This window comes from Anguilla anguilla, chromosome 18 (assembly GCF_013347855.1).
Source record: "Anguilla anguilla isolate fAngAng1 chromosome 18, fAngAng1.pri, whole genome shotgun sequence".
NCBI classification, from domain to species: domain Eukaryota; kingdom Metazoa; phylum Chordata; class Actinopteri; order Anguilliformes; family Anguillidae; genus Anguilla; species Anguilla anguilla.
Window position 1 is genome coordinate 24,726,389 of NC_049218.1, and position 24,637 is coordinate 24,751,025.

The following is a 24,637-nucleotide window of genomic DNA, read 5'->3' on the forward strand; positions in this document are numbered from 1 at the left end:
GAACAGAGTGATGTGTGTTTTCACTTATGGGTAAATCAAGATCACGATCAATGTTCAAGTCCTTTTCCATATAGCAGGGGATTATTATTATTATTATTATTATTATTATTATTATATTGTAATTGTGTCTATGATCTCCATTGTGGAGATGACTACAGTGTTGTGTTTGCTCCCACAGAAGCAGACGGATCCCCTGTGTTCATCCTGGGGACGGTTTTATACAAAACCCTGGGACTTATGCTGCCGACCCCCAAGTAAGTTCTGCTTGATTATTTTCATCCACACGCCCACACCTACATCAACATGCATACATTGTCATTTTTATCCATCCATCCATTATCTATACCCACTTATATCACGGGGGGTGCTGAAGCCTATCCCAGCGTGCACTGGGCGAGAGGCAGGAACACACCCTGGACAGGCCGCCAATCTATCGCAGGGCACGCACATCATTAATTCGAACACATATCTGTGGGCAATTTAGAGTCTCACATTAGCCTACCTGCATGTCTTTGGACTGTGGGAGGAATCCAGAGTACCCAGAGGAAACCCACTGGAACACAGGGAGACCATGCAAGCTCCACACAGAAAGGCCCTGGCCAGATTCAAACCCCGGACCTTCTTGCTGTGAGGCGACAGTGCTACCCTCTGCACCCCCTGTGCCACCCTTTACTTTTTTATTTTTTTATTTATTTGTTTGTTTGTTTTGGCATCGGAATTGCGATGTACCCCACACTCAACAACAAAAGTCCGGTTGGAGTTGTAATACAGAAATGCCCCCACGCAAATGTGCGACTCCTCGCCTAACAAATTTAAGAGGAAACACGGACACAAGTGAGCGATATTTCTTTCATCTTTTCACGAGCGCGGTAAAATCCGAGCCCGATACGTGTCGATATTTCATTACTGGAATTAATGCCAGGCTGCGTCAGCAGCACCTTGTCTCTATCGAGCCTTTTTTTCCGCTCCTCCTTTCAAAGATATTTCTTATCTGCGGATTGTTGCGAGCGAACTTTTTTGCCAGGATTCGGATGAATTCACTGCGTGCTGCGGTGCCGTGGTCTGGACGCAGTGCCGGGGTCTGGACTCAGTGCCGGGGTCTGGACGCAGTGCCGGGGTCTGGACGCAGTGCCGTGGTCTGGACGCAGTGCCGGGGTCTGGACGCAGTGCCGGCCTGTGTTCAGCGAGCTGTGCGCGTGTCGGGCACAGCGCTTTTCTGTTCCATCGAACCCGTAGCCACCGGCACACTGACGCGTGCGCTTCGTTCACCACATACATTTCAACTTTTAATTTACTTTTAAAAAAGGACAAAACACCGGAACGCATTCTGGATTCACCACGCCTACGCCAGAAAATGATCCAGGATGCATTTCCGTCGGGGTCTGCGGCTCTCACTGAAAACTTAAAATTCTCTTGCGGCGTTCGCCCTGTGAAATGTAATTTTTGGGGGTAAAAATTCTAGGTTTTAAGTGTCACTTTCATTGATAACAACCTGTTGTCTCTCAAAGTGAAGTGGCATTTGTGCATGGTAAACTGTCACTTCTTACGGGAAACTGTCTGTCATGGCGAAGCTTTGGCTTCTCAGACTGAACTGTCGCCTCAGCCGCTGAGCCGGTGCCTATTAAACTGAAGTAGTGACTATCAAAGTAGCGGGTCCGCTCTAGCGGTAATGTGTCACCCTATCGCGTCAAAGTGCTGCCTTTCACACTGAAGTGGAACCTGTTATATTAAAATGCTGTCAATCACAGTGATGTTTTTCCTCTGGTGGTAAAGTATAGGTTCACTTTCTCAGCTCAGACCATTAAATGCAGGATTGCTCTCTCTTTTGTTACAGTAATGTGTAGGATTAAGGTGTAGGATTAACCCTCAGCACTGCAGTGTGTGAGATTAAACTCTCTCACAGTAATGGGTGAGATTTCTCTCTAGCATTAAAGCGTGGGATTTCTCACCCACAGTAATTATGCTATTTCTCTCTCACACATTAATGTGCAGGATTTCTCACTCACACATTAATGTGTGGGATTTCTCTCAGTAATTATGTGATTTCTCCCTCACACATTAATGTGCGGGATTTCTCTCACAGTAATTATGTGATTTCTCTCTCACACATTCATGTGTGGGATTTCTCTCAGTAATTATGTGATTTCTCTCTCACATATTATTGTGTGGGATTTCTCTCTCAGAATAATGTGCAGGATTTCTCTCAGTAATAAATGTGATTTCTCTCCCACAGTAATTTATGGGATTTCTCTCTCACAATGTGCTGGACTTCTCTCTCATACGTTAAAGTTTGGGATATCTCCTTCACACCGAGTTGTGTGCAATTTCTCTTCAGAGTTTCACTCTGACTTGTGTGCGATTTCTCTCTTTCACAGTAATGAGCGTGATTTCTCTCCCACAGTAATGAGTGGGATCATTCTCCCTGATTATAATGTATTGGGGTTCTCTCTGGCTTCTCCCAGTGAAGTGAGTGCAGGGTTTGGGGTGACGGTGATCACTGCAGCAGATTTTGGTTTGCTTTGTGATTTTCACATATGCCCCCCCCCCACTCCTTCCCCCACATGGGTGCAGATTCAAGAAGGGGGGAATTGTGCTTGCCGAGGGTGAGGTACTTCTTCATGTCTGACTTTTTGATGTGTTCCTCTAACAAGTCAGAACAGCCAGAGAAGGGGCGGGGAGCAGAGCTTAACTTTATGGTCAATATAAAAAAAATCCCCTGAAAGAGAGAGTGAGAGAGAGAGAGAGAAACACAGATCGGCAGACAGACAGAGAGAGAAACACAGATAGACAGACAGACAGACAGACAGACGGACAGAGTGAGAGAAACAGATGCTCTTTAGAGAATAAAACCTGATTCCTTGCAAGTTACTTTTTAAAGACTCAGGCTTAGCTAACCTGGAATTATGTCCAGTCTCCCACCCCCTCATCTCTAGTTTCTGTTATACACACAGCTCAAAGAAATCGCACACTCTACGGCTTTTCTCACATCTTGTACTGTATATGAGATTTGTCATCTCATGAGTTTGTCATGTATATCGTCATTTCTCATTTTCCTTCAGCCAGTTGTTTGCAGTATTCTCGCTGATTTCATTGACCTGCACCACAAGCAAATGACATGCAAAATTGAAATAAAAAAAAATACATAAATTATAATTGCCTTGTATATTGTATAGTGCATCAGATATTTTCATGTTCATTTCAGTTTATGTGTTTATTTTACCATGACATAATTTCCAGCCATTAACCTGCTTTCAAAGGAAACCTGGATTACAATGAAACCATATCAGATTTATGTAAACACCAATCATTTTACACTTTGACAGCATATACACATTTGTGTAAATGTAATGTGTGCTTGTTAGTCTGTTTTTTATCATTCGTATGGCTGAAGTGAAATGAAACAAATTAAAATGGAACAGATGTATTTAACTTCAACCAACTTCCCTTGGCTGTTGCTGTCAGTTGTGTTTCTTAATTTGTATAACTGGCAAGCAACGTTTTTCACTTGTCTTGGATAAAGGAGTTAAATGATGGCACCATAGTTTGATAAGTGTAGCTACACACACACACACACACACACACAGTACATAGTTTTAACTGATCAAATTAAAAATATTTTGTGTGTAGTCGCTTGCAATATAGCACAATAACCAGCGTGAACATGGGACTTATATTCTCCATGGCATGCATCCCTATTTGTGACATAATGTGGCTCAAGAGGGTAAATGATCCATCATTAAAAGCTCCTATCTATCCATCCATTATCTATACTGGTCAGAGTCGCGGGGGGTGCTGGAACCTATCCCAGCATGCATTGGGAGAGAGGTGGGAATACACCCTGGACAGGCCGCCTATCTATCACAGGGCACACACTACTGAACATTCTAAAAGCTCTTAATAAACAAAAATTAACAGATTTAATTTGGATTGCCTCTGCAAAGTTGCAAATAAAATGAGCAGACGCAGTGGGACAGAGTTTTTGCACGTCAAATGCAGTGACGGAAGTGTGATGGAAGACGCGTTCCTTTTTCTTCGTTGACAGGAACAACACCGGCGTGAACTCCAAGGTCATCGCCGTGACGGTCAGGCCGGACCCAAAGATGCAGGAGACGCCCCTGGAGATCGAGCTGGCGCACCTGGCCAACGTAAGTCACCTTACCTCCCTGTCCAACACCTGCCAGTCACCTGAGAACGCCAACACCATCAGCCACGTTTCCGTTAGCATGGCTAACGCAAGGCAGACGCACTGTTAAAAAAGCCATTGCTACGGTGCTGTGAAGAAGTGTCCGCCCCCTTCTTGATTTCCTCTATTATTGCATATTTGTCACACTGAATGGCTTCATGTCTTTAGACAAAATGTAACCGATGCTCGTCACACATTTGCCAAAGTTATTCATGAAGTTATTCGTTGATAACTTCATTCATTTAAAAAAAAAATGAAATTATAATTTAAAAACTGTGTTTTGTGTTTACTCGGGTTCCCTTTGTCTAATATTACATTTTGTCTAAAGACGGGAAACCATTCAGTGTGACAAATATACAGTGATAGAGGAAATCAGGAAGGGGCAGACACTTCTTCATGACACTGTATATTCAGACTTCATATGAAAATGGTCTCTCTGCTGTAAGAACTGAGGTTTGATTCCAGGCTTTGTGGTACAGTAGAATCACCCTCATATGGCCACTGAAGAGGATAGAGAGTGAACCTATATGATGAGCAGCTGAAGTTGTGCTCAAAAACATCTAGAAAAATAAATAAATAAATAAGTAATAAATAGAATTTAACTGACGTCCAAAGCCGTTTAGCCTTACGGCACGCCAGATCACAGAACTGTGTGCCAGTCTTAGCAGGACCCAGAACCAGAACAGAAGCCTCCCTCCTGGCTCATATCAGACATTTAAACAATCAACTCAGCAGAGCACATCCTTATACTGTAAATACATACATACAGCATTTAGAATTGTAGATAATTTTCTTGAACTCAAAAATTTTATTTGCCAAATGCTGTATTTCAGGGAGGCTGCGCGACAGTGTAAATGAACATTAGCTAATAGCTGGACTAAACGACTTGGCACATAGAACGAGATATTGGATGAGGATGTGGCAAAATGATGATGTTGAATCAGAAACTGAGAAATTCTTGAGTTTGAAGAATGTGAGAGATGACGGTGAAAGAAAATGAATGGCAGTAATAACTGAGTAATAACTGTAGGTCGTATCTGAGTTAACACAAGACCACGTCAGACCATGGATAAATTTGCATTCTTTTTGCCTAAGAAAAAATGACTAAACACAGTGTATCAACTGTTACAGCTATAAAGTAATGTGAACACAAAGGCAACTCTACTAAACTAAAAACAAATAAATAGATAAATAAAACTGAAAAAAAGATAGTAAGCCACTGAAGGGATGCGCGTTGTAAAACTCACCAGTTTGTTAATCAGGAAGAGTGGGGCCCGCAGGACCGTTCGATTAAAAGTAAGTTAGTTATCCACCTCACTTATTTGAAGCATCAATAACTCGCTAACGAGTGGGAGATGCTAATGGGATAAAAGCCAGCTGTTACGGAGTTTTGAGAGACTGCGCAGCATCCGGTGGGCGGCTGCCCACGCTCCGCCGGTCGCCATGGTGAACATAATGAAGGCGCGTGCCCGCTGGCTAAGTGCAACGCCGCTCTCGTGCACACTCGGTAAATAAAGCCTGATCGACAGCGCGCCCTCCTTTGATTAAAGGAAGATGACTATATCCTCTGCTTGTCACAACCTCTGGAAGGCGATGGCGGATGCTCTTCCTGTAAGCACCGCGAGAGTTCCTTTACGTGGGGGGGGGGGGGGGGGGGGGGGGGGGGAATGGGGAGATGCCGGGCATGTCAGCTGCTCTTCTGTTTCGCGTCTCGCTTCCTGTACGCTCGGTCCTCGGCCAACTGCGCAGACAAGTTATTTTGACAATGGCAGGACACACTTAAACGGCATTAATGAACAAACAATGGCTGGTAATTGGTTCAATAATTAATTTACCGCCACCCAGAGGGTTGCTGCACTCCCGAGCGGTAAAAAAAAAAAAAAAGAAAGGAAACACACGTGGGCTCAGGAAATAATTACAGCGAGAGCTCTTTTCACAGCCCGGCCCTTTCTGTTAATCTGACAGATTAAACGGGAGACACAGGTCAGGGATATCAGCCAAGGTTACGTGTGAAACAATCAATTATCTCCAAGGAAACAAGACGCACAATTCTCCCGACCTGTTTTCAGATGATTCTCAGAAAGGGACAAGCAACTGTTGCAGCCAAACTCCCAAAGTCAAAACGCGTCGATACTGAACCAGATTTTTTTGTGTGTGTGTGTGTTCCAGGGCACGATGAACCCGTTCTGCGCGCTGTGGGACAGCACCGTCATGTGAGTGAACTTTTTTTTTACTTTCTTCTGCGGGTTTTATTTTATTTTATTTTATTTTTTAATTAATTAATTAATTTTTTTTGCGAAGAGCCTGGACTCACTGGCCGACCTCACAAAGGATGGCTTTCAGCCTTTGGCTGTGTGGGCAGTCGAACCCGAGCCCCGTCTTCGTTTTGTATGTGGTTGGACTGGTGTTGCCATGGTAACCCTCACCTTCGATTGACTACCCGCAATACATCGACGGGAATGTCCATCAGTGCTTTCCAATATTGCGTGAAGTGTCACTTTTTAGGGCGATATAGCGGTTTTCAATATATGGGCTAAACCTTCAGAATGCAACTGGTGGTTTGAAGTACACTGATGTCCTATTTTTCATCGTTCAAGGAACTGTGGAATAGAATAGAAAATCCCTCCTCCCTCCAATGCTGAAAAAAAACTATGTTCTCTCCTTATAAAATATTTTACATAACAAGTCATTGTTAATAAAAATATCAGACCTGTTTTATATAAAACATCCAGAAGTGTAGGATTGAGCCAAAAGAACTAGATTTGCAGTTCAAGGTCTGTAGCATTGTAGCATTGATACTGCATTCTGATTGTTCCTGTACATGCCCAACAGTACAATGCAGTGTACTAGTACATCAGTGCATGATGTACAATATTTAGCGGTTTATGTGAGCTCTGTCAGCACTGCAGGCCATTCTCCTGTCAGATGTGTTAAGAAGTGTTAGGTTTACAGCCTCGCCTCTGTCTGCCTGGGTTGTAGGGGTTATGGGAAATTACGCCCACTCTATGAGAGGGCTCATCCAGCTTCCTCCTCTGTACCGAGTGGCTGTCCTTTAATACGGTCCCTTACTTCCGCCCCAGTTGTGATATGCGGCTCTGCTCACGAGACAGTCCTGGGTGTTGTCCTGGATTTTCACGCATGCCCCTTCCCCCCCCGCCTTCCCCCCTCCCCCAGGCTTCCGTTTCTCCCAGCTCTCATTCCTCGGTGGCGTGTCTCCTGCTCCGGTCCCTCCTGACCGCTGTCTCCACTGCCGATTTTTAAGGGCCTGGCACGTTCGCGTGAACAGCGAATAGCCGCCGGGTCACATGACGGGCGTGCTGATTATCGCCGCGCGCAAAGCCAGCTCAGAGTTCACGCGCGTGCGTTTAACATGCTCCACTGCTGAGCTGTAAACGCTGGCCCAGGGCTCAGGCGTAGGTGTCGGTCGCAGGGGGGGAAGACCAAAGTTAACGCTCGTCGTTTAGATGTTCACAGACAGGCGTAAATAAGGGTTAAATTTCCACCTCGAGCACCAGAAGAAAAGAGTTTAAAATCAGTTTAAAGGGCCATGGGGGGATAATTACTTAAGCATTAACCTCTGATACATACTGAAAATGGCCTCTTAACTCTTTTTTTTTTTTTTTTTGTATTACTGCATGATACAAATACATTAATTACAACTCAATTGAGATATATCAAAACATTGAGAAAAAATTAAAACATCTGAATAGGAAAAATATTCCGCCTTATGTGAAAGTGGTGATTATTACAGTATATAAATATATATATTCTCGTTTTCCTTGCTAATAAATTAAACATGGCCGCTGTTCCATCGTAATGACTCAGTAATGACTGCTGTAATATGACCCAGTATTAGAAAGGCCTGTCTCCTCATTTAGACAAATAAGAAAATAAAGACATTAATTTACTTGATTCATTTTATATCGTAAAGGCTGCATTAGCTTGTACTGCTGTGTGTTATTTAACTCTTATGAAACATGTAGCATCATTGTGACTAGTATGCACAGGAGAGACAAAATCAATAGTGACAAGAACAAATAATTAATACAGTATATAAACACGTTATATACGTTTTTTGTACCTGACTACTTGGTCACCTGCATTACAATGAAGAAGTTAATTATTCAAGAAGTCACACACGCACACACACACCTCTATACACAACATAGTGCCTTCCACAAGTATCCCCCCCCCCCAAACTTTATTCCAAATTTTGTCTTGTTACACTGTAAAATGTTTTTGCATTATTACTCCTTTTAAGAACTCAAGAAAGTCAATACATTTAGAAAAAAAATATACACGTTTTTTATTCAACTTTCTTTTTTTTTTTTTAAACGAAAGATTTCTCATTTAAAAAAGTATTCATCCCCCGGAGACAATACTTGGCATTTGGAAGCAATTGCAGATCTGTGCCTTCTCAAGTGTGTCTGTATTAGCTTTTGCACATTTACATTTTGGAATTGTTTCCCATCTTTCCCTCAGATTTTCCCCAGCTGCCAGGTTATTGGCAATTTTCAGGTCATGGCACAGATTTTCGATGGGATTTGAGCCTACACTTTGGCTTTGATCTTCCTGTTCATCTTCTAAGCCATTCCTCTGTAATGTTTTTTTATTTTTTATTTTTTAAATTTTATTTACTTGCATACTTTCGGTCTTTGTCCTTTTGGAGTGTGTCGTGCCCTGAACGCAGTTATGGTAGAAACATGTTCTTCTCAAGTATTTTCCTGTATGTGGCTCCCTCCAGCTTTTTCTTGATGGAAACAAGCTTCACAGACCACGCTACTGAAAAGCTTCCCCGTAGCTTGATGCTGCCAACACAAAGCTTGATGGTAGGGATGGTGTCACCTGGGTGAAGGGTTGTGTTTGGCTTGTGCTTTACATTCGGAACAAAGAGCTGAATACCAAAAAAAAAAGAAAGACTTATTCCGGTATTTCTCCAGCTCTGTCACTGGGTTTAACACTGGCCTTCTGCAGAAGTGTCTTCCATCTAACCACTCTCCCAAACGAGATCAAGTCTGGGAAGCGCTAAAGTGATTGTTGATCTCTGGACTGTTTCTCCCGTTTCTGCCCAAGAGCTCTGTCACCCTGACAGCGTTGTCGCCGTGCTCTTCGTCACTCGCCTCTGTGACTGTGGGCCTTCTCGCCATTCCACGTTGCTCATTTTGACAGGACAGGCTGGCTCAGGAACGGGGAAAAATAAATAAAAATCCAGCGAGCACGGGGAGCAACACACGGCTGCAGCCCCAGAAGGCGAGGGTTTTCGAGCGAGATCCAGGACGGATCGATTGCATTCTCCTCGGAGGACTTGCTCCTGTGTCACAAGGGCAGCACCGTTACCCGGATACGACACGAAATACCCTGTACCGTACAGTCCTGAATGGGGGCTAAAATGTCCAACAGAAAGGGGACATGAGTTTGCTATTTACTCCTGTTTCTTCTGCTTCCTCTTACATTCCTCCCGTGAGTTTGACAGCAAGACCATTTTTACCTTACTGGCTCTTCTCGCTGCCTAACTGCCATTACAGAATAATGAGTTTGTTTGTAGTATTTTAGTTTCGTTTTTTGTTTTTCAAGAGCAATGCTGATTCAATGCAATACAATAGCCTAGCGATTATGGTCACTTAGCACAATGTGATGTAATGAATATAATCCTTTAGCCATGGCACCAAACACGCTCCATGCCGAATGTGCAAGGTTTAGCCAGCTGAACGGGTAATTATTCTCCATGATTGCTGGGGTACAATGCCCTTCGTTGTGTAACCACAGCAGAACAATATCTATTGATCAATTTGAAATGAGTGAACTGTAAAAATTCTTTCCCTGATCTCAGGCTCATAGCTTTTGCAAGGCCTCACCCTTATCTGATTATGCCTGGGGATCCACACCTGTGAGCTCAAGGCATGCTTAACCCTTTGAAGAGCAGGGTTTTTTTTTAATTATTTTTTTCTTCAAAATTCCGAGTCAGAGTTCTAGAACTTCGTTATTTTCGATCGCCAGTAGTGATTTGTTAAATCAGCATTAGAATGTTCAGTTAAGAACATTCTAATCACATATCTGTGATCTTACACCTTAAAGGGTTAAGGGTGGTCAGGGTTCTATGGATTATTGTTGAATAAGCTTGCCCTAGTCACTCTCAAGTGGCCTACAGGTTACCGGTTGTCTCCAGTGAAGGGTGTGCTTCTCAGCTCCGCTGTAGTACGGCAGTGTGGAATATCAGTCAGTCGGCGAGCGCTAGTGTACTGAAAGGACAGCGTATGCAGGTTGTCATGGAAATAAAACACTCTGTGTTAGGGAAGGGTCATGCGGTAAGGTGCTCTTTATTACATATAGCATGGAGAGATATCCACAATATGTCAGTTTAGTGCTTCTCTGAAGAAAGGCAACAACCTTTCTGGTTATATATTGCAAATTCACAGATGTTTACATCTGACAGCAAGAAGAAGTTGGTGAACCCTTCGTAATTACTTGGATTTCTGCATTAATTACTCATTAGATGTGGTCTGACCTTCATCTAAGTCTCAATAATAGGCAAACACAGTCTGCTTAAACTAATAACAAACAAACAATGATACTTCTTCTTGTCAATACTGAATGCATAATTTAAACTTTCATAGTCTAGGTTGGAAAAAGTATGTGAACCTCTCGGCTAATGACTTCTCCAAAAGCTAATTGGAGTCAGGTGTTCCAATCAATGAGATGAGTTTGGAGGTGTGGGTTGGAGGTGCCCTGCCCTATAAAAAAGGCACACAAAGTTTGGTTACTGACAGTCTGCTCTTCTCAAGAAACATCTGTTTATGTGAACCATTCCCTGATCAAAACTATTTTCAGAGGGCCTTAGAAGAAGAACTTTAGAGATGCATAAAGCTGGAAAAGACTTCAAAAGTATCACTTCAAAAGTATTTCTAAAGGCCTGGGTGTTCATCAATTCACAATAAGACAAGTTGTCAACAAATAGAGGAAACTCTGTACTGTTGCTACTCTCCCTAGGAGTGGACATCCTTCAAAGATCACGGCAAGAGCGCAGTGTGTAATGCTGAAGGAGGTCAAAGAGAACCCTAAGGTAACTGCAAAGGAGCTACAGAAAGCTCTTGAACTTGCTGAAGTCTCTGTTCATGTGTCCACTATAATAAAAACACTAAACAGGAATGGTATTCATGGGAGGACACCACAGAGGAAACCTCTACTCACCAAAAAATATTGCTGCACATATAAAGTTTTCAAAAGACCACCTGGATGTTCCGCAACGCTTCTGGGACAATGTTCTATGGATGGATGAGACAACAGTTGAACTTTTGTTTTGTAGAAATGCACAACATTTGGAGATGTTTGCACATGTTTGGAGAGAAAAAGCACTGCACACCAACATCTCAAACCCTCATCCCAACTGTGAAGTATGGTGGAGGGAGCCTCATGGTTTGGGGCTGCTTTGCTGCCTCAGGGCCTGAACAGCTTGTGATAATTGAGGGAACAAAGAATTCAAAATGAAAGCAAGAAATTTTACAGGAGGATGTCAGGGTAGCAGACCGTCACCTGAAGCTTAATAGAAGTTGAGTGATGCCCCGAGACACGTGAGTATCACAAGAGTAAATCAACAACACAATGCTTTAAACAAAAGGAAATTAATGTTTTAGCATGGCCAAATCACAATCCAGACCTTAACCCAATTGAGATGTTGTAACATGACCTGAAGGAGGTGTTCATACAAGAAATCTGGGAAATATCAATGAACCAAAGCAGTTTTGTGAGGAGGAATGGTCTAAAATTCCTCATAACTGTTGTGCAAGTCAGACTGGCAGGTATAGGAAACATTTGGTGGAGGTTATTGCTGCTAAAGAGGTTAATAAATACAAGGCTTCACATACTTTTTCCACCCTGAACTGTGACGGTTTAAACAACATCTTCAATAAAGACATGAAAACGTGCAATTGATTGTTATTTAATGATTAATTAATGCATAAATTCTGGTAATTCCAAAGGGTTCACAACCTTTTTTATTGGAACTGTATACACTTATCATTTTAGATTTGATTCAGTCACATACACATTCTTCTACTTCCCACTGACTCTGCACTGAGTGAAACATCTTGTCAAAACAACTGTCTAAGTGCTTATGTACAAACAAACATTAAAAATCATTCCTTTAGCGTACACAGTTTTCCACATGTTGCAGCACTAGCTGTACAAATAGCAAGCGCCGATGCTGGAGCACAATAAACCAAGTGATCCCAACAAAGTGTGTGAGGAAAGGAAATAGTGAAAGATGATTGGCTGGACAGAAGGCTCTCTGAAGCTCTTGCTGTGGGGTTAAGAGTGTGGAGCAGAGGTCATGGCCCACGCGGGGTCTCATGGTCGACTCCCGGCGCGGCGCACTTTCTCTCCGCTTCATCCCGCTGCCCTTTTGCCGCTCGCCGTCCAAGGCGTCGGCTTGGGCCTCCGCGCCCGGCATAGCAACAACGGCCGACATAGCAACCGAGCCCGCCCTGTGGAAAACCGACGTTGGAATCTGTCCCATGATTCACTGCAGCATCCTCCGAGGAAGGTGACCTTGTCTTCGGGCCCCGCCCCTCGACCCAAACTCTCTCCGCCCCCCCCCCCCAACCTCCCTGTCCTGCCATTACCTTTACCCCTCCCTCTATTCACCATCCACATCGTCTCCTCGCCCCCCCCCCCCTCCCCCCACGTCATTATTCAGACGTCTCATCTCACCTGACCCGCTCCACATGCTGATGAGCCTGACACCAATCAGAGCCCTGCGTCCGGCGGGAGGGAGAGGGGTAATATAGATGATGGCGGCTGGCGGTAATGCGGCCATGTTGAGCTGATGAGCTCCGTCCCTCTGCGGCCGAGGACGAGCGCTTAAAGCGGACATTTTGTACTTATGGTTCCAGATGCCCTCATAAACCTCTGTTAGGGGAAGGGGGGGGCGGGGGGGACTGTCCTGACTGCGGGCTCATTCGTATTCCGTACAGACGCCTCCGCTGACGAGCCTGGTCTTTGGCACGCAGTGCGCCGCGTCGCTAAGCGCGCGACTGCCGTTCGTTATGGCTCTCACGCGTTTCACTGGGCAAAATAAAAGCGCGGCGCAAACTCTTAATTACCCCCGGAAACGGCCTCTGAATGGCCGCTTACAGGGTGCTGACCTTGTGTGATGTTTGCACGCTAGTCTTTTTTAAAATCAGTTTTTCAGTGTAAGTGTTTTTGACATGCTGTGCTGTGTAGTAGACTCTTAAACATTACATTCAGAAACAGTGCGCTGCTACGATGAGCATATCCACAGGTGACATTGCAATGAGTTATGGTAAAGCCATATTTGACAAGCATGTAACGCACTAACCACAGTAAATCTGAATATGTAGACTTCCATATTATCACACTGGTATGCTGCATATGTAGTTGCGTGTAGTCTGTATGTAAGAATTATGTGGTCTTACATATGGCATGAGCATTCAAAGAAGCTGTTATTTAAAAAAAAAAAAAAAAGTTGAACATATTATTGAGTGTTATTTATAATAAATATTTATGTGCACAATGAATGTTGTGTCTGAGTAAACTGTACAGAAGTTAAAACTTACCTTTGACTTACCTGTACAGAAGTTAAAAACTTACCTTTGACTTACCTGTACAGAAGTTAAAAACTTACCTTTGACTTACCTGTACAGAAGTTAAAAACTTACTTTTGACTTAGCTGTACAGAAGTTAAAAACTTACATTTGACTTACCTGTACAGACATTAAAAACTTACCTTTGACTTACCTGTACAGAAGTTAAAAACTTACCTTTGACTTACCTGTACAGAAGTTAAAAACTTACCTTTGACTTACCTTTACAGACATTAAAAATGTACCTTTGACTTACTTGTACAAAGGTTAAAAACTTACTTTTGACTTTCCTGTACAGACATTAAAAACTTACCTTTGACTTTCCTGTACAGACATTAAAAACGTACCTTTGACTTACCTGTACAGAAGTTAAAAACTTACCCTTGACTTACCTGTACAGAAGTCAAAAACTTACCTTTGACTTACCTGTACAGACGTCAAAAACTTACCTCTGACTGCCATACAGGCATATGAAAGTAATGCAGTAATGCTAGATGACATAATTACTTCCACTGCTCACTGTACTTCTCTTGAGGGAATATCTTTCATTGTTTAGTTTTACAATTAGGGATATCCATATTAATATAATTTCTGCCAATAATGTAACCAGGCTGTGAGCGGGGTCATACTAGCACTAGCGGTAATTCCTAAATGTAGGGAGCAAAATTACTGCAATGCTGTGTTTTCGCATATTAAACATTTCCCCTTTTTAGCCACATTAATTTTTGAGGGGATAATGAAGTTAAATTGCGGATGTCATTTCATTTTCTGTACATTTTGATTAAAGTTGATTTATTCACTTTAATTAATGAACAATCAGCAAACTAGTTCTCCACCTATTAGCAGAGCCTGGCCTTGCTTTAACAGAGCCCGGGGGGCGAAGACTCAGAATTAAATCTATTAATTAAATCTCTTCTGACCAGCCACCGCTGGACTCAGTGTTTGGTTTGAGGAACTGGTGTGTGACCACAAATTGGGCTTCAGCTAGCTGTGTTTGATAAAGCTAGAATCTTCTTCACTTTTACGTTACATTACATTACAGGAATTTGGCAGACGCTCTTATCCAGAGCGACGTACAACAAAGTGTATAACCATAACCAGGAACAAGTATAACTGTAGGGAACCCTAGAGAGAAGTACCGGGTCCAAGTGCAGGGAACAGCCGCATAGTTCAACTTGGGCCCTGTAGGTTAAACTGATTAACACTAACACAAATGAGAACAGCAACAACGCAGTCTATGCAAAAACACAAGCAGTAGTTAAGACAGGTGCATTAACTAAGTCACCTACGAAACAGCTACCTAGTTACAACCCTAAGCTTACAGTCATTTAAGAGATTACAGGGAGGTAGGGAGGGATGGGGAGAGGTGCAGCCTGAAGAGGTGAGTCTTCAGTCGTCGCTTGAAGTGGGTCAGTGTCTCAGCTGTTCTGACCTCCACGGGGAGGTCATTCCACCATCGTGGGGCCAGAACAGACAGGAGACGTGTTCGGGAAACGCAGGTGCGAAGAGGGGGAGGTGCCAGGCGTCCTGAGGTAGCAGAACGGAGGGGTCTGGCTGGCATGTAGGGTTTGAATATCTTGTGGAGGTATGCTGGGGCTGATCCCTTGACTGCCTGGTATGCTAGGTATGCTATGTCACTTGAATAACATCAAGAACGCTGCTTAATTTAAACGCAGCAGGTGTCCAAGGGACTGTTACTTTAGAAATTGGCTGTTGGTCATAAATACTATAGTGAAATGGCTAACTGCAGTAGCTAGCTTTTAAAAAGCAGCTCTAACCAGCAAAATTCACAGAAAAATGTATTCCCTGCCCTAAATACAGACTAACATGGAGTGGGCCACATAACTTTGACAAAAATAGTTTAAAAAAACTGTAGATATCATCTATTTTCTGAAATTATCTGGGCTGTCACTCAAATTCTTCCAACCCTCTGTATTTCATTCCCTCATTCACTCTCTGACTCGTCAGTCTAGCTTGTCACTGAGCAGGTGACCAATCCAAATACAACTGTACGTGTAACCCGTCCAATGATCACTTTTCAACCACCTATGGGGGCGGGGCACTACATTGACAGCAATGGAAATAAATACATCAGCTTGCGCACATATATTAATTGTAGGAACTGCTTTTTAGAAGAAATTACTCAAGCGATACACCTTTGCTGCTTAGACCTGGACTACGTGTAAAGATGGCGTCCTAAATTAATACAATTGCACATTATTTTTGCACCCCGCTACAGTGGTACCCTGGGTCATTGTCCCCCTTTGCCCCCATATAGGATTGGCTCTGCCTGTTAGTGAGCAGTGCTGATGTGTTTGATTAAAACCGATCCAGGAGGGCAGCACAGTTGTGTTAAATGGTGCAAACCAAACCACTGCATCATCCGAAACATATTTAAGTTGGGTCTTGACATACCCTAAAATCTCTCTGCTTCAACTCTTTGGCCCTCATCCTGCATTGAACTCCCACTTTCTTTTTCGTGTCCTTCTTCTTCTCCTCCATCTTCCTCTCGTCCGCGTTCCTCCGTTCCCTGTGGCTGTTCTGCATGGCTGTCTGGTTTGAGTGGAGGGAGCTGTCTCTCCTAGCGACGAGCTCCGGGGCACGTTGGATGGCACGCGAGAGCGGTCGCGATTCCGTCGGCCTGACCTCGGCTGCTTCCAGCGTTCAGTCAGTGCACACGTCACTGCTTAACACCGCGGCTTACTTCACACGTGAGGGACCGAGCCCGTCCGTTATGGCCATTAACTTTTCCTTACATGACGATCGGACTGCAGAAGGAAACAAGCTAAAAAAAAAAATTAAAAAAAGTTTAATTCCACCCTGTTCCTGCTATCTCACGTGCGTAAATAAATGATGAGCTTACAATAAGAAGTTAGGCCTGTGCCACAATTGCTTTATGGTGGGGGGGGTGGGGGGGGGGGGGTTGCGAGCGAACTGGAGAGAATGATCGTAATGCGTCTAACGCAGGTAATCAAGTCGTTTGTCTTTTTTTTTCTCTTTCTTTTTTTCATTCCTGCTCCCTTTAATGAAAAGGCCTTTGTCGTTTACTCAGCCGGATCTGCTCATTAACCCGATCTGTCACCGGCTTCCTTCGCAAATGAACCGCTGAATTTTTAAACACGGGAACTTGTGCTGGCTGCTATCGCGGAGAGCAAAGCCCTCACAGACCAAGTGCACGCATTACTCACAAGCAGGTAGAGAAGCTGTCTAGAGAGACAAGTCCTTTTTCTTATAAACCGTGCCTGTACTGTTAGAACGTTTCCTTTTAACGCACAGCTAAACCGTTTTATCCAACGAGTATTCCCTAGTCCTAATGCAGTTATGACACACAGCTTTCATCCTTCGGATGTTAACCACCCTGAAGTGCCATTATATTATTATATATGTACTGGCATGGAGTGGTTTGTGTCTTACATATTGGGATAGCAGGTATGGCATCCACTAAGATACTGCTTGGCAGGGGAAAAAAGCACCATACCTATACAGCACAGAGAGTTTGGGACTATTCAGGGTTCCCTACAGAAATAACCACAATGACCAATAAGCCCTTTAAAACATTAACTTCTGTTCCTTCTGACCACATGTAAACACACAAAATTTAGATACAACTTCACACATCCACACAATGAAGCCCCAAAGTTGGGTTGTTTAGCATTTTTTTTCTCCTTTTTCCTGCCAAATTTCATCATCACAAATGCTCCAGTCCCACAATCAATAATAGCGTTTAGGTGTTGACAGTACCCATGCTAAAACGATACTTTTGAAACCTGAGATAGAATTTGATTTATTTCATAGAGTTTGTTGAGATAGAAGTGTATCGCGTAATTTGTTTCATGACATATAACACGTTATAGTGTATATGGATGACAAGATTAACGCAGATAAAATGAGCGTAGTGGATCTACATGACGCCCGTCTTAAACCGATATTCTTTAATCAACAAATCCGCTCTGTAGTACCCCCGCGTTCGCGGGACGTCCCACGCCGAACGCTTTGCTTCAGGAGAGCCTTTTCCGTCGCGCGACATTCACAGCTGCGCTCCCGCTGAGCTGCTCGCGGTGGGCGTGTCGGCCATATGGAACCCGAGACAAACTCCGCTAAATCATCCGAATGGAGATAGAGCACACAGTCCCGGATACGGATGGCTCAGCGTCAACCGATTCCGTAAAGAAACAGAGTAATTAGCCACGTGTGATTGAAGAGCGTGCTATTTAATTAGCAAATTGACATCCGCAGGGGGTTCTCTTAGACATGTTAAACTTGGTGGGATTGTAAAGGGTAATGCACATTTGAAGTGGAGTAATACGTATAAGAAAAAAAAAATTAATAAACCAATAATATTAATTTGTGTCTGATTAGATTTTAGATAGCAACATACTTGAAGATTCACAATGTTTCCAGTACAGATAGGTAACACAGGTTACATAATTTATCAAGTACTGTATCCCAAATTTAAGGTCTAATTATATAGGACAATTTTGTACATAGTCTCGTATTAATTGCAATGGAATAGTGAAACTCTATATGATGTTTATATTAAGAACATGGCTGCCATAAGACAATTTAACTGCAGGATTTCTAAATATATTTTCAGTGAATGCACTCATTCGTTGATGTGTTAATTGGTACATTTGGCCTGCATAAACTTCAGGCCATATTTTTATAGTAAGTCAAGTTTTTTTTTTCAATATAAACTACAGTTAGCAATATGGATGTTAGCACTGATCAAAAATGTAACATTTTTGTCATTGGGTCTTTTGTTCATGGTCTGTCTAGATTATGAAAGATTGATGTGATTAAAACATGCCCACTCTGGGCCAGTAAGTTTCACACTTTTATTGTACTGTGGATTTATGTGAACTATGATTAAATTGGATTAAAAACGTAATTCCACCATACCAAATTTTGTAGGAGCTGCTCACAGGGTACAGATGAATTATTGCTTATTTTATTTCATTCTTATTTTATTTAGCTTGAACCACGTTATGTTTACATGTTTACAATTTCAAATCATAGCATTTTCATTGCGCCCATGACAACAGTTATAATGGGCTCTTGATTGTTTCTACTCACGGCCAGTCATCCAGAACATTAAGATTCGGTGTTTAGATTACCCAGGGTGCACAGAGAGGACAAGCAGGCAGGTGCGAGAGTTGAGTGTGTTTTGTGCGGTCCGTGTGATTTAATTTGGGTCGTCCGTGCGGTTTGCGAGGCTAACGCGGCTCGCGTGGGTAGGGGGCGTGGGCATGGGGCGTGGGTAGGGGGCGTGGGCAGGGGGCGTGGGCAGGGGGCGTGGGCAGGGCGCATGGGTAGGGGGCGTGGGCAGGGCGCATGGGTAGGGGGCGTGGGCAGGGGGCGTGGGCAGCGGGCAGGGGGTGGGGTTTGTGTGGCGGCCGTTGGGCCGTACTCCAGGTCCAGGGCAGCGGTGTACCTGTGTCTCCTAGCGCCCGTCTCGGCTGCCAGAGCCCTTTGAGTTCAGCCAGCCGCCGAAATCCAGGCCAGCGGCACCTGCCGAGTCATTCCCCTGGAGGCTGCCAAACACGCTGGGGGAGGGTGCGGGGGTGTCCGGGTGGGTGCCTCAGAATCGGTCCCTTTGTCTGCGCTGAATGACCTGCTCCCGTGTGCATTTCTGGCACCCTCGGGGCAATGCCAGAAATCTCAGGCTGTCCGTCATCGCGTTGCCGTGACGTCGCGGCTCCTGGCCCCGCCCCCCGCTCTGGCCTACCGACGCTCCTTTTTTACACCGTCTCTGCCGGCTGGGTCCGCTACACCTGTCGCACCACCTCCTTTCGCACCACCTCTCCTCTCGGCCAGGGTACCAGCGTGGACCATAATGCACTCACACTTGCAGACAGGACAAAGTCACCCCCCCTGGGCAGCTTGGGTATTGTGTTTTGGGGTTTGGTTTTTTGGGTTAGGACACAGGGATTCTGGTGTCCCTGGAGCTCAGTGCAGAGGGGCGTGTTGAAGCCCTGTCTCCTCTAACACTGGCAGCCTGTGATTATCAGCACACCCTCCTCCTGCTCCTCCTCCTCCTCCTCCTCCTTCTCCTCCAACCACACGAGACCATCTGGTCCCCCAGCCTGTTTTCTCAGAAGCTGTGATCTGTAATTTTGAAGGAACGGTCAATGACCTTTCTGCCCCATCTCTGATAGGCTGTGATCACCATACTGCTGTGTCAATCTTAATATTTCATACTTTGCCCCCAATTATTATTATTTCAATTATATTCATATCACTGGATACAATGTGCTATACAATCCCTGCTATTTCGTAATAGCAGGGATTGTAGATACGTACTTCTTACATCTCAGATTACATTTCCTCTTTTGGAAACGCGGAAATCTACATTTAGTATGTTTTTTGTTTTCGTTTGTTTGTTAGTTTTTTTGGCATGGGCTGGGCATAGAAAAAAAAACATATTTTGAGGAAAGCAACCCTCTTTTGATAATTTAAACCTTCGGCACGTTAGGCATGCTCACGTTCAAATATTGTTGTAAGTTAATATTTGTCAGTCAAAACTAAAAACAAACATTTCGATTCGCTTTTGTGCCAAAGTAAAACAAAATAATGATCATAAAAAAACAAGTTTAATTCAGCAAAAAGCTTTGTGTTTCTGTTCGCTGGATTAATTATGGCCTTGTTCCAAAACGAAGTAAATCACAGAACAGCAACAAAATTAAATAAATAAATAAATAAATAAATAAATAAATAAATAAATAAATGGCCTCAACTCTCTGAGTGTGTTCAGTTACCAGCAGCCTCTGCATCAGAAGCGATGTGTGGGTGCCGAACACTGAAAGCGTGAATGCGGCAGTCCAGTTCGAAAGCCGTAAAGCCCGTGGTCTGTGTAAGAGCACCGGCGCGTGACATCGTCTCAGGTTTACTGTAAGCCGATGCCGAAAGACCGACTGTAAGATTGATTTCGCCCGGAGTTTATAAAACTCGGCGCTTACCGACAATTCACCGAGTCTCCGTGGACCACCGGCCGTTGCCGGGAAGCGATCTGCTTCTGTTCCAGGCTGCGGTAGCGCTGCTCAGCGTCTGGCCTGGTCTGTGGAAAAGATTCATTGGCCTGTGGACAGTGAATTAGAGGAGCGCACGAACTTCAGCTGTAATATGATCCACAGGGGATGTGGATGACTCAGTTAAACTGAGAGTCCCAGTAACGGATACTTAAATGAGATTAATAAAGAAAGAAAAAAGAAATATTTATTTATTTATTTATTTATTTATTTATTTATTTATTTATTTATTTATTTATTTATTTATTTATTTGATGCTTATCAATCACCACAGGCAGTTTCATGTACATTTAGAATATGTGCATACCCACACAGTTTTCTATTGGTAAAGGAACTAATGCTCCTTTAGTCACATTTCCAGGTGCACCATGCTTACGAAGAATTAAAAATTGCCATGATATGTCCATAGGGAAATGTGGTGCACTTGCAGTGCATTTATTACTGGAGTTTACGTTGGTATATTTCATGAAAAAAAATGCATTTTGTTTGTGCTCCGATGGAGAATTATGATGAAGAAGCATAACCGTGCCCGCCTCACTTTTGCGGACTGTGGCACTCCACATGCTACGGCAGCTCTCGGTTGTGCAAGTGTGACATCTTTGAAACACTCACCATGATCTTGTCGAGGTGGGGAAACTCAGTGTACTGGAGAGACCGCGCACCTCACCGCGCATCTGTTCAAATTTCCTCAGCGAGAACGGAGCCAAGTTCACCATATGAGCTTCCACGCTGCCCGTCATACTGTACTACCGGCAGAACTGCGGCTATGCTGATGTACTACTGGTGGTACAGTACTCTACTGTGTACTGCGCTGCTAAATGTGAACGTGCGATTTCTAAATTGCGCCATTCTGACCGAACACAGACATCCCATGAAATGAACAGAATTCAGACTGGGTGTGACATAATTAGTTATGCAATGAGCTGATCCCGGCTATCGTTGCATGTTAAGTATTGCATATGAACCGAGCGGATATGGATGGTGAGGTAGTTCATTCGGCTGAAAGATGGCCCGTGGAATTCAGTCCGCATTATGTAATGAGGGAAGATGGGAATAAAAAAATTCTGGTAATGTTAACAAACTCTTTCATATTAACATTTTTTTATTATCAGCTTTTTTGAAAAACGAATTTGCACGGGTCTGCTGGTGCATTCCCCCCCCCCCCCCCCCCCCCCCCCATATTCAAAACTCAAAATTGACGCAGATTCTGCAAAAGTCTGCGCCTTTTATGGTGAAGATACGTAGGCACATGCAAACAAATACTGCTAGTTATAACTCTTAATACTTGGAGAGAGAGAGAGAGTTTTTTGAAAGTGGGGTAGACACATTAAGACGCCAACTACTCAGCCAGCTCAATTAGTATACGCATCCATATTTTATCATCATGCAATTGCTAAATGGCTGAGTGTTCTCATTTCATGAATGCAAAATTTGCGTTCAACAATTTCAGTGGGATTAGATCAATGAATTGTCAATGGATTAAATCAGCAACCTAGCTGCCCATGGCGATGCCTGTAGAGTGGTTTGGAATCTTGTGCGCTAGTGGACGTATTTCAGTTTGAATTAAATTCAGGGCTTCTCTTGAGCTTTTTTCGTATCTTGCGGCGTGCGGTTAATAATTAATCAAATACTCAACGCATTATGCCATATTTGTTCGAATGAGTTTTCTGACACGCGATAAGTAGCCAATTAGACGCATTCCATCTCCCGGTCAACTTTTTTGATCTTTTAATCAAATTACGTATTAAGCTTTTGTGCGTTTCTTTGTGTACGCGCAATATTACACGGTTACTTTGATTCCACGGTTCCTTGGTGCAGAGCAATCGCGAATGCGAGTACACAGTAATAATTCATATGAACCGTTTGTTGTGAAATACATCTGTGCCTCTGCGTGAGGCGCTTGTTGTGGAGCCGTCACAAGTGGCCTGTTTGCCGTTATGACTTATGGCACTTCGCACTTCGATTTTCCACGCTGGTTCAGCCGGCCCCGGCCCCAGCCTTGTTGGTCTGCGACGTGCATTGTGTTGGTGGATAGGGGGGTGCCATGAGAACAGCTTTATTGGTTTCGCTTATCGTTGCGCTGTGTTTGTATCTAAACAAACCAGATAGCTACACACTGGTTTCCCCAGGCCTATGCGTTGTATGTTGGGCAGTTGTCTATTTACTTGACACCGGTGACTGGAAGGCACGCCTTCTCAGCTGGGTGTTGTCATATCTTGCTTTAGGCTAAGGCAACTGCTTGAATGCATCCCTTCCCCTAATGGTAGTATTCTGTATTTAATTAAGACGTGTTAAGACTGGGGTCTTGACTCTTATGCGTTTACTTGTGTATTTAATATAATTTCAAGCTATTCAAAATAATATGAAGGATTTAAAGATTTCGCTTTATTAAAATATATGGAGCACTTACAGTTATCAGCGATATGATTAATCTTTATGGTAGCATCTATTTTCAAAACCTTAAAAAGTAGTAAAATACTACCTACGTTGTAAAATGAAACATGTTAAACATATCGTCATATAAATCTGTATTAACTGGGAAGCAAAATTAAGTCTGCAAGATAGAAATGCAAGGACATTCAGATAAAATCTATATGAAACAATTATGCAATAGATGGAAACTCAGAACCTGCTGTATTTTGTACAGGAGGGGTGAGCTGGCTAATTTAATTTGTCGATGCTCCGCGTTATATTACCAAAAATTAAAACACAGTTATTAGAATAACGGGTGACGGTCAGTTGTGTCTTATTTACTTTGACGTTCTCTGCGGGGTTCGAAATATACGTGTAATAAATAGAAGAAACGTGTTTTTCTTTCATTTCGCCTGTGCTATAGAGGGAAAAAAAAACTGGCGGGCTGGTACCATCCTCTCGTTTACCATGGGTGGGATGTAATTGTGCTCCTCTCTATAGCAACGGATTTACACGTGACGGATTGAAAGACAGTCATGGAAAAGCGAATTATAAATATTAAAATCGCTTCAAAGTATTTTTGGCTTATTTCTGCCGCAGGATTAAGTAAGAAGAATAAGAAAACATAGCCCGATCGCGTTGTGTGTGATTCGCCCTCCCCCGCCGTTGTAGCTTCAGCAAAAAGGAACAGAGTATCAATCTGATGCTGTCCACCGTTTCCAGGGTGAAATTTTCCCCCAGGAAGCATCCAAAAGCTGCTAATTAGAACAGCTAGGGAAAAGATCAACCGAAAAAAAGGAGGAAAAAGAAAAGAGGTTGGGGAAAAAGAACGAAAAAGAACAACAGATCGGCAGAAAAACTGACGACCTCTCGCATTCTGCCACACGAAATTCTGGTACAGACGATATATTTTTTTTTTCTTAAAGTACCGCAAGAGCATTTTTATTTAATGTTTCAATATCAGAGCAATGGTAGGTGAAGACGCCGTATGGAGGAATTCAATCAATCAGCACCAGCTCCGACTGGACAGCTCCTTGCTTATTTTCCCTTCGAGTCGTGCCGCTCGGTTTGAAATTGAATATCTTTTGTATTAAACTGCGCGCTGACTTATCGCATCTTATTTTTCTTAATTTGTTAGTAAATAGATTAGGCACCATGCAGCTGGGGTGTCTCTATCCGGGCGGATTTTAGAAAGCCATGTAAAATCGAGCGCCGTCACAATTAATTCATTCTGCTTTCTTCTTGCAGGAACGATTCTTGGGGAACCTGGTCCGCCAAGGGATGTAAAACCGTGCTTACTGATGCATCCCATACAAAATGCTTATGTGATCGTGTGTCTACCTTCGCCATTTTGGCTCAGCTACCAAGAGAAATAGTAAGTATTGTGGAAAATATTATGGTCGTGTAATGCGAATGAA

At 43.3% G+C, this 24,637-nt stretch overlaps 1 protein-coding gene across 6 annotated transcripts in view; it reads left to right on the forward strand.

The window, feature by feature from the left end:
• The window catches only part of adgrb3 (adhesion G protein-coupled receptor B3), a 201,268-nt gene that overhangs the window by 129,254 nt on the left and 47,377 nt on the right, over positions 1-24,637 (forward strand). For all 6 annotated transcript variants that reach the window (XM_035400743.1, XM_035400740.1, XM_035400738.1 and 3 more), the window contains 4 exons: positions 179-254; positions 4,043-4,145; positions 6,353-6,396; positions 24,468-24,594. In XM_035400743.1, the coding sequence (XP_035256634.1) occupies positions 179-254; positions 4,043-4,145; positions 6,353-6,396; positions 24,468-24,594 (350 nt within the window). The remainder of the gene's footprint in view (positions 1-178; positions 255-4,042; positions 4,146-6,352; positions 6,397-24,467; positions 24,595-24,637) is intronic.